Source organism: Netta rufina (assembly GCF_964035555.1).
Source record: "Netta rufina genome assembly, chromosome: 5".
Lineage (NCBI taxonomy): Eukaryota > Metazoa > Chordata > Aves > Anseriformes > Anatidae > Netta > Netta rufina.
Window position 1 is genome coordinate 21,229,578 of NC_140128.1, and position 17,960 is coordinate 21,247,537.

General features: G+C 37.6%; 1 protein-coding gene across 5 annotated transcripts in view; it reads right to left on the minus strand.

Annotated features, from left to right (window-relative positions):
* The window catches only part of NUBPL (NUBP iron-sulfur cluster assembly factor, mitochondrial), an 89,581-nt gene that overhangs the window by 33,327 nt on the left and 38,294 nt on the right, over positions 1 to 17,960 (minus strand). For all 5 annotated transcript variants that reach the window (XM_084287007.1, XM_084287008.1, XM_084287006.1 and 2 more), the window contains one exon: positions 4,247 to 4,340. In XM_084287007.1, the coding sequence (XP_084143133.1) occupies positions 4,247 to 4,340 (94 nt within the window). The remainder of the gene's footprint in view (positions 1 to 4,246; positions 4,341 to 17,960) is intronic.

Here is a 17,960-nt window from a genome sequence, read left to right on the forward strand (position 1 = left end):
ATGGCTCCTTTATCTGAACGAAAGAATGTACATGCTTAGATTTCTCAATTCAGCAAACAGGTAATGTAAAGGAATCACAGACCTTTTTCTCCATAATATCATTAGTTCACACAAAATATAAGACATTTTGATACTAAACATCACGATGTCATCTGAACACTCCTACATATTAAATGCTGAAGAATGTGTAAGGAAGCTTCAAACTTTCCCATGCATGCTGAAGATGTGATAAAGCCTGCTTCTGGGTATCTTGGACACAAAAATTGAAAAAATAGAAATAAAAAAGTAGAACTAAAGAAAAAGTAAGTAGCAACAGACCATAAACAAAGCCTTTTTCTCTTGACTGACCCAGAATTTTTATTTGGAAAGTATCTAAAGAAAGGAGTAGTGGTGGAAGAAAAATATATATCCCATTTTCAAGCTGTCATATAATTTCTCATCTGCTAGTTAGTTGAAGAATGACTGCAAACACGTAAAAGTTACAGGTGATTAATGAATAATATGTTAAATAAGACTTCTCCTAGGAAGGGTAGCTATGAATAATAAAAACAACAGTCACTGTAGTAACCTTGGTCATCATCTTTTACAAAATGAAAATACATACACAAAACTGCCACTTCAAATCAAGTTGTGTGAGGCTGATGTTCTGTTTAATGATCAGAATTAAGTGACAGATTTTGTTGTGTTGCTTTTATCCATTGCACATTGCTCTCATCTTTTCATGACTCAAGAAAATTATGGTAGCTGTGATGCAGGTGAAAAAATTACTCTAAAAACCAATACCCTTTCACACATCCTAACAGTCCCTCTCATTGTCAAATGTTGCAATGCTACAGTTTTTCATGTCACATTTGAGCAACCCTCCCCAAACAAAACACATTTGCCAGTGCTCTTTCTCAGACTCACAGAAAAATTTGTAGGGCGATTGGCAAAAATATTAATGCAGGTTCTGTACATTTATTTAGAGACAAAATAAAACTTTTCTACACTGTCTATCCCTAGGAAGCCACAGATAAATAATGAAAATGTAATGTAAATATTATATCTCACATACACATGCATGCAAATCAAAGGACAACTTCATGCAAACTAGATAATGCACTTCCAAATGTACTTAACTGGGATATATACATGCTGTTTCTGAGGAAAGAAATTATGCTACTAATACCATGACCGTCCAAGGCATCCTCAAAGGAAAAACTAAAGAACAAGAAAAACGGAGAAGCAGCAGAATGGCAGAACACCAAATACATTCTGTAATAAATAAATAAATAAAGACACCACACAGCTTAGAAACGTGAATTGCAAACAACAGTGGAGCCCATTGAAAAAAAAAAAAAAAAACACAGCAGAATTCTATAGGCTGTTCCAAGGACACCATCATTGATATTTGTGACATCGTTTTCTGTATCCTTGAAAGCAACAAGGCTGAAGAAAATAAAGGTATGCTAAACAAGGCTAAGGACGGTTGAATAGACAGCAACCAATTAACAAGAGTGAAAGAATAAAGCACAGTTAAAGTTGTAATACACAAAAACAAGCTCTTCCAATGAGAACCAAAAATAAAACAGACAGCAGAGGAAACTCTATAAATTGCTGAAATTCGTTGAGTCAGAAAGAACACAGGGAATTATAAATCTTAATCACTCCTTGTCTGTTACATTCGTCTTCTTCAAAAGCACAAAACATTTGTTTTTACAATGAGTTTTGACCTTAGCTAACATGCTCTACTACACCAACTCATGTGGAAGGCAAATGTAAAGTGATGGTATCATTCTAATTTTATGAAGTTAGGATTGGTGAAGTAATAAATGGAACTGAGCAACTATAGTACTGATGAAGTGATTTCAGAATTCAATTCAAAACGCAGTCTTCAGCTAGGAAGTTGTAGAAGCCCACGCTTATACAAAAAATGCCATAGTCAAGTCTATAAAGAGACATAGGAAAGGAATTTATTCCATTAGGGCATATGAAGAGAATCTGTATCTGTATTGGTGGTGGTTTTCTTTCCTTTAAATCAATGTCTTGTCTATCTTGACTTGCCTCAAAATACGATTCAGCAAGTGTGAAAGCCACATGCTTCTGACAATCATATATAACAGAAATTTAGGTGTACTGTAGTGAACAGCAATTATCAACACCCATCATACTTTAAAGGAACCCATAATACGTACCTCTTGAATTTCATATTTTTTCTACCTTTATGTCTAAGATTTAACGTGAAATTCTACCATACTAAAAACTTCCACACCACTGTCACGCTATACCTCATTGCTTCAAAACCTGGTAACAAAAGACCATCCTGCTCTGCTACTCACATATGCTATCAACACTTAATACCAGTGCCAGGAGTAGGACTCGATGATCCTTGTGGGTCCCTTACAATTTGGGATATTCTATGATTATTTAAGAAAATGGGTATGAATCATGGTTTTCTTTTTACTGTATGTTTGAGGTCACAGATAAGCAAAGGCAGTAAAAGACTCGTACTTCTTACAGGAAAAAATTCATTAAACCTGACTTTTTTTTTTTAAACCTTCCACCACTCACCACAATTACAGACAGCGGAATGAACCCTCTGTGATTATTAACAATTCTGAGTCAAAAGCATTGCCAATGAATTAGCATGTACCCTAATATTTGGGCTTCATATAAATGTCAGAAGATTTATGTTTTTCTAAATTTGACATCATGGAAGTTTATGAGATGCCACTGCACAGATTTAACCCTAAATTTAACTTTTTCAGACATTTTGTCTTGTAGATACATGGATAACTGTCTTTATCATGTAAGATAGCCCCTTACACGGTAAAGATACTAGGTGCCGCCCGATTTTAAAATGACTCACTTCACTCCTGTAGTGTTCACTATGCCATAACAGCAGTGATGATTTGCTGCGAAACCAGGGTCTGTGTCTCAAAATCTGTTAGCTCTAGTGCATTTACTCACGGGCACACCTGCAACTCCTACCAATCTTTTTACCTATGTGTGTAACTAACCCTTTTTTTATCATACTCAGTGAACTTGTAGAGATACACAATCTTTTATTTGTTACTTGGCAGCCCGTTAAAAGCTTTACATTCAAGTGAAATAGTTCTACAAATTTAAGGTTTGGTGCCTCAACTTCAGTGCATTACAATCACCAAAGCACAGACAACAGAGTACCAGAGAGAGCCAGCAGCTGCCTGCACATGTGAGCCAGTCTGCACTCCGGAAAAAAAATGAGAGCAGTGAACGTTGCTCAAAAGGTGTTCTTTTTGTATCAACACATTTGTCTGTTATCACAAAGCAGTGGAGCAAACAGTTCCACTGATTATTTAATAAATCTGTTTGGAAAAGGTCTCTGGAGGTCATCTACTGGCAGCACTAGAGAGGGCTAGACATGGCTTCCTCTAGTGGAATCTGGGGACTTTCCAAGGATGGAGATCCCACAAACTCTTTGGATAAGAAGTTCCAGCGCTGCACTACCCTCCTGGTAAAGATCTGCAGCAACTCTTGAATTAGTCCTGGAACCGTAAGGATTGCTTTGTCTCTTTATCACTCAGTTCCTAATATTCATTACACTGCCTGTTGACAATTGCTTCTGTTGGAAGTATGTCAGACAGGTCAAACCATTACAATCTATTAGATCTCACGAGATCCTAAGCATCCTTTCAGAAGCAGTATTTCTAACTCCTGCTTAAGCCAATGGGATTAGAGGGCAACCTACATACCTCAAGACTGATTTGTCAATGTTTAAATCCCCTATAAAAAAGTCAAATTCACAACATGAGAAAAAAAGAATGCATTAGTGCAGTACAGCGCTGCATGGTTTAACCGAATAAATGCTGTGCATTAACAGCATTGTCAGCTTCTAATTAGAAAGCAACCATGAAGACCAACTATTTTATTGTATGAGCATTAGTACGTAGTAGGTAGAGACAAAGAAAATACTTTCTACTATTAGCCTTAACAGTTTTTGGCATAGCTGCCTTTCTTTCCAGAATACTGATATACTTGACTTCTGGGTATTTTTGAAACTTCCCTTAAAAGAAAGCAACACAATCTTAATGCAGACAAGTAGAAAAATCGCTGATAGCATTTCTCACCACTACACTACTGACAGAGTTGCTAATCAGCGTGTAGACAAAAGAATTGTCTTGAAAGGCAATTAAAAGAATTTTTGATTGGTATTCTTAAAAAAAAGACTTATCTAATGCCACCAAACTAACTTCAAATCTCATAAACACTGAAAGAATACACATACCTGCAACTGGAATATTTTGTGAGACTGACAGCTGTACATCTCCAGTCCCAGGTGGCATATCTATTACTAAATAGTCCAGCTGACCCCAGTCAACCTAGAAGAAAAGAATAAAAACATATTTTGGACATTTGAAGTGTTTTTACTTAAAGCACTTCACAAGAAACAAGGATTGAAATAACAACACATTACGTAGAACACGTAAACCAAGGACATCTTGGAAGAATGATACTCAGAGACCCTTTTAGCCAGACTACCAGTAAAAGATCAAAACATTTCTTAGAAAACATCCAATCTTTCCTGATCACTCAAAACTATGCACATACCTTTCTGAATATAATCCTTACAGAACTCTTCACCTCCCTCCCCATTTCCCCCAAAAAGGAAATTAACAACTTAAGCCTTTTACTTCACAGTTGCTTAATCACAGTTTAGAAGCAGGTGTTACATAAAACTTGAGTAAAATGCTGCTTGTTGTGTAACAAATACTGCTTTGGAACTGTTTCCATCAATTTTAGACCAATTCTGCTTGCTACTTATCAATTCTTTGAAACCTATATATAATCTCTTTAGTAATCCTTTCCTGGTTTGTTGTTGTCAAGTTATTCATGCATGGAGAACCACTGGTACTGATTTTTTATCAGGAAAAATGGCTGCTGGAAAAAACAAATTTGTTAAATGAAAATCACTGGGCATAATTATGCAGACCTACAGTGTATATAAAACATCATAGAATAAAACAAGTTTACCAGTCGCTAGGCATCAAATGAGAGTGACCATTGAAGATACTAGGCTCAAATCTGGAAATTCTGTAATTATTTGTTCTTGGCCAGGCACAGACTTCCAGGTGAGCTAAATTACTCTTCCTGGAGCACCACATACTGCAACACAGGCTCTCCATGAGCTGGAGGCTGTCGAGTGGTGCAGCTTCCCTATCACAGGGAAAGGAAATAGTACTATTCCACGTAACGTACAGTCAAGCCATGATTTGCCTAAACATTTCCCAGTGGTTTAACTAAGCTTTGGGAGACCCTTAATTCAACTCTGACATGGTGCAGGCATATACCAGTGTACTTTTTCTAGGCAGCGATAATGATATGAGGTCTTCTGCCTCTGCAGTACATGAGTTTTAGAAATCAAAACCATTAAAAATAGTGACAATGCAAAAATATCTCCCCACACATTTCTCTCCACACAGACAATGTGATTCTATGTTTCTGATTCAGACTACAGATGTAGTCTCTGAGCTGCTCTCAAAAGGAAAATGCCAAGCAAGAATGAGATTTCACCTTCTCTTTTATCTTACTCCTTCCCTCAGTGTCACTGGAACAGCAAAAACAACCAACTTCTTTTTGCTTGTCCACAGTTACTGTTCTGGAGTGTTAGACTTTGTCAAGGAAACGTTCATTCATTTTCATTCAGTCCTTGTACAGATGACGATGTGCTGGGGAAGCACAAGTGATGTTAAATCCAGACCACTAATCAATGTAGTACTCCAGGGAGAAAAGCAATGGTTCAGGGCAGACTGATGAAGATGCAAGATTTTGGAGCAATTACAGGAAAAAGAGGATGGGGAAGGTTATTTACAAATTCTGACTTAAGACATCTAAATTAGATGTCTTCAGGTGTACCTGAATTCAGGTGTGCCTGAATTCATCTCAGGCACACCTCCCTTTTCTCTCTTCCTAAATAAAAGCTGCAGGAGACTGAATGGTACCTAAGGCAGTCTAGCTAGACAGAAAATGCTGCTTATGTTAACCACAGCAAAAATTACACTTCACTTTTTTACATTATCAATCTCTATTTTATAATGTCGATATTGTGTCAATGAAACAACATATGCCAAACAGATTTCTTAAATAATTAGCATTCATAATCATATTAAGACTATACAACCCTGGAGGGGTTATATATAAGTCTCACTTATGTGCAAAATGTACATACTGAAACTTAAGCGTGGAATAGAGAATCCAGTTTATCCTTAAAAAAAATTACTACATTTTTCATAACTAATCCTGCCTAATTACAAAACAAGATAAGTGCCAACCCTTGCAGATGCCTCCTTTTCCAGTGAAAATTAACTCTGCTCACTTAAAGGTGTGAAATTTAAATTTATGTATTAAATTTCTTAATTAAAAATTAACCATTATAAAGGTGACAAATCGAAAGGTAAATGATATAGATGCTGATATAGATGCTAGCAATAGAGTAGCTAGCAATAGTTTACAACAGGAGTAAAGACAAATTTCTTAAAGATTTGTAACTAAAAACATCTACATACATAGAAATCTAAATATGCAGGAATAAATCTCTCATAATAATCACAACCATTTTGGAACACAAACGTACAGCGGATTTTATGCTATAAAAAGGATAACAAAATGCATTTATTTTCCCCTGTGTCTTTATAAAGTACGATCCTGACACCTTTTGTTAAATCCAAATTTACAAGTCCAGTAACCACGTTCTCCTTCCTTAAATGCTTCTACATAAACTACGAATTAACTATTTTTTTGCCTTCTGCCTTTCAGCAAGATGCAACCCTAAAATATATTGATGAGCAGTATGCCACTTGTATCATTCTGATTGAGTTTCCAGCTACTTAAGTCTACACAAAACAGTTATGGTTGTTGAAAAGCTTGGGATACTGAGTAGTCTCCAGGCTTTTACTGCATGAGCTTAACTTGAAGCACCACCACCACCTCACAGAGTACTGCAAAATAATTCAAAACCCATTCTTACTAGGGGTGACTGGAACGAAAAATAGCTCTTTTTCCCATAGCTAAAAGCTTTCTAGTTTCAGCTTTCTAGTTTCATATGTAGTTGCTGGCCCTGACCGTATATTAGCTCTTCTTGTGGAACAAGGTGTCCTTCTGGGACCATGCTGTGGCATTTCTTCACTTTTCCAGATTTCAGGTTCTTCAATCACTAGCCTCCTTCATCAAGCTCCATGTGAAGCTTCTACCTGGCACACATCACAGTTCCCCAACCAAAACACCCATACCCATGCCAGTACTGTTCAGACGCTCATCTTCAAGTAAAAGTACACTTTAATGAAAAGCTTACCAGTAGAAAAATGCACAAAACAACTGCTGCTTGGTAAGTTACTTCCAAAATTTACCACGTATGGAAGAGGAGTTCAGAAATCTGAAGGTACCAGAGCTTTCTGCCTCAAGCTTCCTTAAATAAGTGACTCCCTAACAAACAAGAATATTCTGTGTTGTGCTACGAGTAATGATTTGTGTTAAAATTACAAAACTCTGAAAACAGAAGTTAATCAGGGAATCTCAAGCACATGGTGAACCCCATTGTACATCTCATTGCTAGGCAACAGAAAAAATACTCTGTTAACATGTAGTGCAATTATATTATAACACTTTACTTAATTTATGGCACTGAAACCACCTTATTTTATGTATTTTCTTCAAATTCATGGATTGAAAAACTTAGACTTCATCAAATAAATAGTCCCATTGTATAACATAGAAGGTACACCAACACAGCAGTAGCAGAAAGGATGTTTTGCTGCCGTGCATAGTAGCAGAAAGACAAGCTCTTCTCACATCAGTTCAAAAACACAAGGAAGACACCTAGGTGTGCAAGTGTTAAATATACATGAAAATTATTTTCCACACACCTCAGAGTTGTGCCAGCACAATTTTTGGAAGGCAGATGGCAAACTGGATTGGAAAACTGCTCCTTATTAAAAATAACATTTTTTAAATCCTCATAATTTTATTCTTTCTTCCTCTCTATTTCTAATCTAGGGTACAAACAGATCTAAGACCTCTGAGACTCTTAAGTTGCACCACAAGGACATCGATATAACTGTTACAAAGAACTGAGCTAGTGCTTTTGCCCAGGAGTGAACAGTGGCCTGTAACCACATGGACCTGCTCAGACTCAGGTTGGAGAGCTCTCCAACTCACCACATTGCACTCTGTAGACTCCTACTTGCTGCAAAATAGAACAAAATTAGAGGATGATGAACACTGTGGAGGTCAGTTGCTTCTTCATTATCCTCCCACAGCAGTACATAACCAGTACAACAGGCTTTTATTTAACACATCATTGAATATAATTTGGAAGGTTCTATTTGTTATAGAACTGCACACATTATTTAATGAGGGAAAAAATTTCAGGTGTTACTAAATATCAGCAGAGGAGGAAAAAAAGGGGGAAGAGACATTTTTAATTAACTTAAAATTGGAACATATAATCAGAGAAGTAGCTTTCTGAAATCTACTATTGCCATTCTTTCAACATTATTAAAATGGGATGTATAATCAGGCTGTGACATAAAACACTAATTTGAATGCAAATCCTGTTTATACGCAACAATTTACCAAATCAGGACCACTAGTCTTCATGTTCTCAATCAGTTCTAAGAAGTGTGCCTGTATGCAAATGCCACTGCATACAAGTAAATGAGCTCAGATTAACAGCACATTAGAGGAGTTCCCTTTGCAAGCACTGAACTGACGGCAGTTACAAAAGCCTGCCTCGAAGCATCTGTAATCTGTCAGCACCTCTGCATGTACAGAAGTGTTAATATCTTTGCCTCTCTAATATATACAGTGCGTAAAACATTTCAAACCATAGAAATATAATTGCACTTCGCTTAAGTATAGCATTCATCTTTTTTTAAAAAGATTTAACTTGACATTTATTGTTAAGCAATGTAATTAAGTGCCATGTGCTTCTGTGTATTTTCCCTTGCTCAGAAATACCATGAATGCTCCTATGTAAATTACTTTAATCAATCACTCTGTTTATGTGACAATTCATAATCAAAATACCAGATATGCATTTTAAGTAAGGGCTCCATATAGCAAATTAAACCTGAGATAGAGCATGGAGAAAAAAAAGATGGCATTTCTGTTGAGGAATGAAGCCTGAGAATCCTCTGTGCACGAGGTAGAAGTGACAGAACATTAGCACAGAAGAGGGATTGCTACTTGTGGTTATGAAGTAATCCTGGTGTTTGGTAAATAACAGAAGATATTATTTATTTGTTCTCACTAAGAGGAATACATGCAGAGTTTCAATCAAGCAGCACTGCAGGTGCAGACTTGGCAGCAGCCAGCCAAGCTCTGAACACCAGTATCAGCAAAGTACAAGAGCTATGTCACAGACAGCTTAAGGGCTGTTTCTGCCTGACCCCTCCTCCTAACTACTGTGTTGGGTATGCATGTGATTTAGGACAGGCAAACAGCTGAACATACTAAAGGTAAGAAATTTTGTTGCAAATTTAGTATGCATACGCATACAACTGTTCACATGCATAAAAATCTCTTAATACAAGATGAAGCAAACATTAAAAAGTAATTCCTTGAAAATTTACTTAAAGATGCTGATTAAACATGTATAGACAGTGGAAATTAGAAGAACTGGCTTCATGATAAAAGAAAGAAGATTTTTAAGGAATAGTATAATTAAACTTATGATATGTTAATTAATATTTATTCTCAAAAATATTTGATAAACTAAAGAAAGGAGCATTTCCCAGGCATAGAACAGAAGACGCTTATCCCCTCCAGTAACTCTCTCAACAGTGAAATAATGGCTTACGCCATAGCAGAGTATTCCATAGTACTTAATACAACTTGACACTTTCTGAACAAAGAGCATTGCCCCTTTGACTTGTCCTGTGATGTTTAACCAATCTTGAAGACTCACAATCCAGTATTGCAATAGTTCAGATACCCTCTGAGGTATTTCTGAGCAGCCTATTTTGCCAGAGTATACAGAAAAATTGAGGTGAAGCATCTGAACAGTTTACTCCTCACATTTCCATAAAGTGAAGGAGACTGTCCTCTTCTTTCCAAATACAGACTAAGAGTAACTTTAAGTACCTAGGAAGGAAATCAGAGTCCTGTTCAATTCAACCACTGAAACAGAAACTGGCCTCCTCCTCCCGATGGCTTTTAATAATATAGAAATCTGAAGGCAAATGAAAAATATGATGCAGTAGCCTGAAATTTCTGTCCTATATAACCTACAAAATGAAGCAACTCCCAAAAAACAAGTATGAAGTGGCCATTCTGCAGAGGGTACTCCAGGAGACTGAGGATAGGCACTTGACACCAGGCTCCTCCTCGACTTCAGGAAACCCTACCAGTGCCATGTCAGCCTTAGTGGCATAAGAGAGGGCACAGAGATGTGGACCAGCCTGACACGTCCTCAAGAGTCTGAGGCTGGTCACTGGGGACAAGTGAGAAGGAGTGTCTCTATGCATCCCCAGAATGATTAATGGAGATGGAATCAACACTATCATATCTAACAAAATCTCCCACTAGATTTGAGTTATTGCTGTGAAAGAGCCTTTGTGAGTTGAGACTCCTATTTCCCAGGGAAGCACTTGTTCCCTAAAAGGAGACAGTTTGAGAAACAAACTGTATTATGCACTCAGTCTTGAGACTGATAATTCATCTGCTGCTCTCTGTCCTTGACCCACAGTCTGTACTACATGATTTGCAGGAAATTTTCTTCAGAAATATATATACCATCTTTTCTTCCTGTTCTATGACACAGAATTGTCTGTAGTTCAGCTTCTCAACAGCAACGTCTAGAAAAGAAACATGGAATGAGACAAGTTTCAATTCGTATGCCTTTTAGCAATGAAGTTAAACAAAAAAAATAAAGTAACATAAACCTTAACAAACCAGAATAAACTGGGCTAGCATCACATCATCTAATTCAATTAACAACCAGGTTGATGCAAATGCTTTACAGACATCACCTAAGCTACAAAGTCTCTTTGAGCTCTCCTTATTAGTACACAGGGACATGTGCATCATCTAGCTATCAGTCCCAAAGTCAAGAAAACATTCTTAAGGCAGTGTTATCAGGATTCCTGTTAAGCTCATAAAATTTATGTATGCTGTCTGGTTCAGATATTCCCTACAACAACAACAGATGGAAATAGTACTAGCGTTGGTAACAACTACCGAAAGGGAGAAACTTATTAAACTCATCCTTTATATATACTCTTGCCAGTATTACTCTAATAATATTAAAAGCTGATGTATAGTTTAAAGTCAAGTGCTTAAGCTATACAATGGAAAGGAATGTTCCTAATTCTCTCTGCAAGTCATTTAACTTCCTTAAACTTCAATTCATATCCTGGTACAATAAGAAAATTCATAAATTCATTACTGGGGTACTAACAGACTAATACAGGCATCAGTGTCATTGAGACACTCATTTTAAATTAGTACTTAAACATTAAATTTAACAAGTCAGAAAATTCTGTTTCTTAAGTACATTAATGCATTTAATTTAATTAAAACCACAACAGTACAGAAGCCTTCTTCAGAGGCAAGTCTAAGACCTTCAGGAAAAAGATAACAGAAGAAAATAACATGACAAATACTGTTCAAATCATTTAAAATGCTGCTGAAGAAAACCCTCCAATACTACCATAAACAGTGCAATATAAAAACTGGAATAGAATCAATTAGATGTAGACCACTGAACTGAGGCCAGACACAGTAAGTCTCAATACAGGACTGGTTTTCCTGTCTGGTGAGATGTTATCCAATCTCAGAGTAAGTAGCCTTAACGTGAAACATTAATTTTCCAATAATAAAATGTTATATACATGTATTTTACAATAATCTGTTTTCCACCAACACTGATAAAACCCCATTGTCCAAACTTGATGTACTTAAAATTAAGATGCATATCCTCCACAGTCACTGAATTCAAAATAGTCTGCCCTTGCTAATGAAACCAGCATTGGAGAGTCCGCTTGAGTTACCTGGAGCACAATAATGAATATATCCAACAAGAAACAAGATGTCACAACAAGGCCGCATAATATATAGTATCCTTCGCTTCCACAGCAAGACTCCAGAAGATGAGAGAGAGTGAAAGAGGAGTGCAAGTGAGAGCACGTGCAAGAGGAAGCAGAACTGATTCACTGGAACTCTTGACCAGAGACTATCTGTAGACTCTGAAGCTGATAGATACAAGTTTTCTGTTAAAAGAACTGGCTTTACGTTGGCTGCAAAGGAACAAGAACAACTATATATGGACTGTTCTTCCAGAGAGCGAAACACAGAAAGCACGTTAAAATACAGACAGTATGTAAAAACAAAAATCAATTTAAGAATTACACACTTTTGCAATTGCACGCACAACATTCCCACAATTAAAGATGTGCTGAATGTCTTACTGTTAGAGTAGCAAAAGCATTTACTATGGATTAGACAACAAATATATGACAGCATTGTATAAAGATTGCCAAAATAATTGCTGTGCTTGCAGAACCAAGCTTTTGCATTCACTGGTGCCCTCAGTTATAAATCTGCAACAATAAATTAAAAGTGTTACTTGTATTCTAAAACTAATTAAACTACTTTGCTGAAGGTGCTGAAACCTTGAATTTTAGGGACATTCAGTGATTACTGCCAAGAATAGGACAGGTTTCATATTTTCATTTTTATCCTGGCATTTGGCTACAATTCTTACTTCATCGTTGATACACAGAGAAAACTGTTTATACCTAGCAAAAAAACATACTTAAAATGGGCACCCACTAACTACACAGTGAAAGAAGTGTACATGAAAGGCATCATTCTGCCAATAACAATTTTTTCTTTTGAAAGACACTGTTGATAGACTAAAGCAGTGTAAAAGCAGAACCATCTATTGGAACTTCATAAATAGTACAGAGAAGCACTGTTTTTTTTTGGTCAGGGATAAAAAAGGCATTAATCTCTGGTGCCTTCAGCACATTTATTTCATATTTGTGTCAATCATTTAGCATGTGAGAAATGGTCAGTTTCTCCAAAGAACATAGGTACAAAAACTGCTGCCATTCTTGGGTATCCACAGCTATTTTCTGGGAGCAAAAGAGATATGGGAGGATGTTGTGAGTGAAGGGATCAGTCTCTCAGTTTTCAATGTCACACTGCAAGTCAGTTCATTTAAAAAAAATGTGTAATTTAAAATATTAAAAAAACTATACTGATATCAAATTAAGACCTGTGTATATAGTGACATTGATATTTCATTTGCTAAGTGAAATTGAGTGACTAATGCTGAACAATGTAATAGTGTTGCTATGATGGGGAAGACAGTCCACTTTTGTTTTGAACAGAAATATGAAAAATGTCTAAAAATGAAAAAAAAAAACACGTCTAAGAAGCAGCCTTGGCAAGTTCCACATACACATTCAGAAGCAAACCTAAAACCTCTCCTAAAGATTTTGACTGCTCAAGAAGTGAACGCAGCTCCAGCAGAAGGAAGCACCGCAGCGGACAGACTGACTCCTTCCTCTTTTACACCCGCATGCATCTCCTCAATTTGTGTGCATGTGTGGTGTGTTATTTACTGCCAGGTGTCAGGAGGCTCTTTACTTGACTTGGCACAACAAAGTCCAAACTGACAAAACAGCTTGCTAATAATCAAAAGATAATTTGGCAATCACCGCTAAAAATTTATTGCTGTCCTCAGGCAAAGCATCGCTTGCTAGTAGAAAATATCAATGTCCAAGTATTTTAGCTGTAATTTGAACTGCAGCCCTAGGGAAGGAAGTTTGTAAAAGGAGTGTGGAACTTTGATTGTGTCATTTCTGATAATTATGATAATGATCTCTGTACTTCAGAATTTCTTTACCTTTCCTGTCATAGCTAATATTTGCCAGGAGCATTGAGGAGAGCCAGTTGAGGCACAAACACTGTCTGCCCTTCATCCATAATTATTTCAACTTACTTCTGCAGCACAGTTTTAGTGGTGCAAGGACAACATATTGGACCCAAGCATTAAGGCAGCAGCACCCAAAACCACCTCAAAAGTAACTCATCTGATTCGCAGCAACTCATAAGCTATGAATTAGGTGAAAGTCAGGTGCCTGTAACCCACAGTAACCTGGATGCTTGAGACAAAACTACACATTTTCATCACAAAACGCACAGATAGTGAAAATTCTTTTGCTGCAAATATCAAAATCCCGCTGTGCACTAAGTGATAAGACAAGAGGAAAAGGCCTTAAGGTGCACCATGGAAGATTCTGATTGGATACTAGGAAAAAGAAAAAATTCTTAATCAAAAGGGTTGTGAAGTATTGGACTAGGCTGCCCAGGGAAGTAGTTGAGTCAACATCCCTGGAGGTCTTCAGAAAACATGTAGATATAGAGCTTAGTAATATGGTTTAACAGTGGACTTGGCAGTGCTAGGTTAAAGGTTGGACTAGACGATCTTAGAGGTCTTTTCCAACATAAATAATTCTATGATTCTACAATTTTAAGTGTCAACCAGAAGACCATTTGGGGTCCATTAATTACACATACCTTTGTGAGTAAGAATCAAGTCTTACAGGACCAATCTAGCAGGCATGCTCAAAATGCACCTGTCAGTGATAACACCGAATTCAACACAAAGCTGAGCACTCACAGCCGTTTTAAAGTGAACGCACATGCCAGAAGCCTGTGGTTCTGCTGCTGTAATTGTGGCTTTTGATATCGTAATTAGCTGCATGAGAGAACCCATACAAGAAGTGGAAGATATGAGTTTCATTTTCTCAAGCAGGTGTCATTTATTTCAGCTAGTGTACAAGGAACACAGGAGTCACACAAGCAAACATAACCCTTTATATAAACTTGGTAGCTGAAGAATTCACCTGGAAAGCTGAAACATCGGACTAACAATTTCCTGCATAGCGCTGGCTATGCTGCTAGTTTTGGTCCCAGAAATTGCACATCCCTGTTCGTAGAGTAAATGGTATAGCAGAAGGTTTTGACTGCTTTATGCAGCTTCATGGCACCCTCTTGGGAAATGGGAAATACAGGTTTAAATGTAAAACTGAGAAAGAAACTGAACTCACAGCTCTCTTGTCCTGGCTGAATGATTCCCTTCCCAGGCTATTATTCTGAACACAGAATAAGCCTGTCAAATTAAACCAAGAGAAAGGTCTTGGCACCTTACAGAAGATACTCAGTTTTGGCTCTAAATCTCAGCTCCACAGAGCTGTCTAATCCAGGCTACAATTACGTGCTGAAATCCAGGACAGAAACAAAGTGAGACACATCCCATAGGCTTTTCCTAATAGCATTCTTGCTCGGCAATTTCAGGATTGCTCATTTCCAGCCCGTGACCCTACGAATTTGACTTGCACCATTAAATTTCACTTACTCCCCATCAAGCTCTAAACTTCAGCACTTTAAAGATACTGTACCTATTTTATTGAGGCAGTGGCAAAAAGTCTGAAGTAACCTCTCAGCAACACTGGGAGGGCTTTCTTCTAGGCTTTGACTTTCCAATTCCATTCTGGCAGGCAGGGCACCTACCTACCTGCAACGTTCAGCAGAGCAATACCCATGTCCCCTTTTCATTTGAACTACGGCTGGAAAGAACAGACTTCCTTATCATTGGAAAAGAAGGTTATAGAGTGGCAATAGCTACCTACAACACTCAATATTTTGAGAAGTGTCACATCAATTCTGGAAATTTTGAGTAATGACTTATTTTCTTTTCTTTTTCCCAGTTCTTCTACCACCAGTACTCCAGTTTAGCAAACACTTGAGAACATCCTTACATCGCCGCCTCTTCTCTCACAGAACAAAGCTGGATGCCATTTTGGACACAATGTTCCAAACTTTGCTGCAGACAGATGATGCCAACTCTTAAACCTCATGACAGTTTCTTTTAAAGCTGAAGGAATTACATACATATATACATACGCGCACCAGTTCTAGCCCTAAGGCAGCCATTTTGAACAACCATGAGCTCTGCCGTTTCTTCCTGTCTAGTCAAACCCAGAAACACAGTTGTGTGTTTTGCATTTGTTTTATTTTATGCAAAGGAGGGCAGACACATGCATACCTGTGTAATCTGTGCTGGAGATGAGACTACTGGAAGCAGAGCAAAGAAAACACTCTCACAGCCCGTTCCCACAGCAGCAGTAGCTGCACAGTCATAACCATGACAGCTGAGGAGCCAGGCCAAGAAATGTTTGCTGTAAATACATTCTCACTCAGTTGTTAGTTTTTTTTTTTTTAATCCTCAAAGACAGTTAAAATACATTTACTGCAAATGCTTCCAGTTCAGCACTATGTTGCTGGCTAATGTTTTTGTTTTCTTCTGGCTTTTCTAACACTTCTTTTTATGATTGTCAATTCCTTTCACAGACTATAATCCTTTTTCATATCAACTGCTAACGCAAGCCAATAAAGCAACAGGGATCTGTATAGATCCTACTTCCTTCATTAAGGGAAGAAAAGCAACAAAACGGGTTTTGTAGCTTCAGCTGGAACAAAAGAATCAAGCCTATATTCGTTCAATCACACCTTTCCCAAAACACAAAGGAGCACTGGAGGCAAAGGGATACGGCACAGGGTGGCAGCAGGAATGCTCTGGGTGTGGGGACCTCAGAGGGCTGGGGGTGGCAGGAGGGACGTTCTGCTGTCTTCCACTGCATGGGCTGCAGGACATCCCTCAGTCTGTGTTTAGCTTCTCATCTCCAGGAAGTATTGCACTGCCCTTGCAATATGCACACACTTCTTGGGACTGGTTTAGGCAGTTCTCTCTGAATACACAGGGCCCTTCAAGACCATTATTAGTATTTTAGCAAATTTGCTATGATTACACAAAGAATTCTTCTAACGGGCTTTTCTAAACATCAATGCCCCAAACTAAAGCTCATAGAAATCAGTTTCAAGCCCACTGGTTTCAGTGGGCTTTGGATGAGAAGAAGTTAGGCTATTTGTCCTTTAGTCACAGCAAAATGAATTGAACTAAAATCAGGATAGGCTTCCCCACCTCCCAAAACTCCTTTATAAGGTATGAGAGGGCATCTTATCCTATCCCCAAACAGGTTCCTTACATTTGGTGATAAGGCATGTGCCTCTTGACCTTCCCTGCTTTTAAATGAAAGCTCATGAAACACTTAAGGAAAAATCTCACACGCATTCAGTTACCGTCTGTTGCCTGCCAGCTGCAGATACAGGCCAATTACGTGCACCCTTAGGAGTATATCAAAGCAGACCTTACTGCAAAGTTTGGTCACTGCTACTACTGAGTTCTGCTCCCCTTTTCAATGTATCTCAATGGAAGATCTCGACCTTTCTAAATAAAACAAATACATTGATACAATGATCCTCTGTATAATGAAGAAGTGTCTGGATCTTTTTGTACTTTGGATCACAAAAATAAAAACAGAAAAGCAACTGAACTGCCTCAAGATGCAACCATTCTTCATGCTCTGAAGAACAGTGGTATCTCAACTTTTTTAACCCTCCCTCCCGCCCCCCCCAAAATCACAAAATAACAGCCTCTGGCCTGGCCTAACAATCTCTATGCTCACCTCAGGCTAAGATAACCCAAAATAGAAAATTAGAAGAGAAGACATACTTTAAAAAAAAAATAAAATGTTAAAATGCTGGCAACATTTTTTTTTTTTTTTTTACATGTAGTGACACCTGGTGAGACTACCATATTTTAAAATTATGCACTGCAGAATATAAACACATCTTAGTAGCTCATAATATAAACACAGCTTTGTTTAGCTTTTTGAAACATAAACTGTAAATAGCCTGCTACAGACTATATGCTTCAGTTTCTCAATTATTTGCAGACCAGATAAATGAAAATTTTTACTAATTTCGACACTGAATTGTTTTGAAATATTCAACTGCAAAATGCTGCAGAAACAAAATACAGAGAAAAATATTAATTATCTGCCTTTAGCATACAGTTCATGCGCATCTATTGA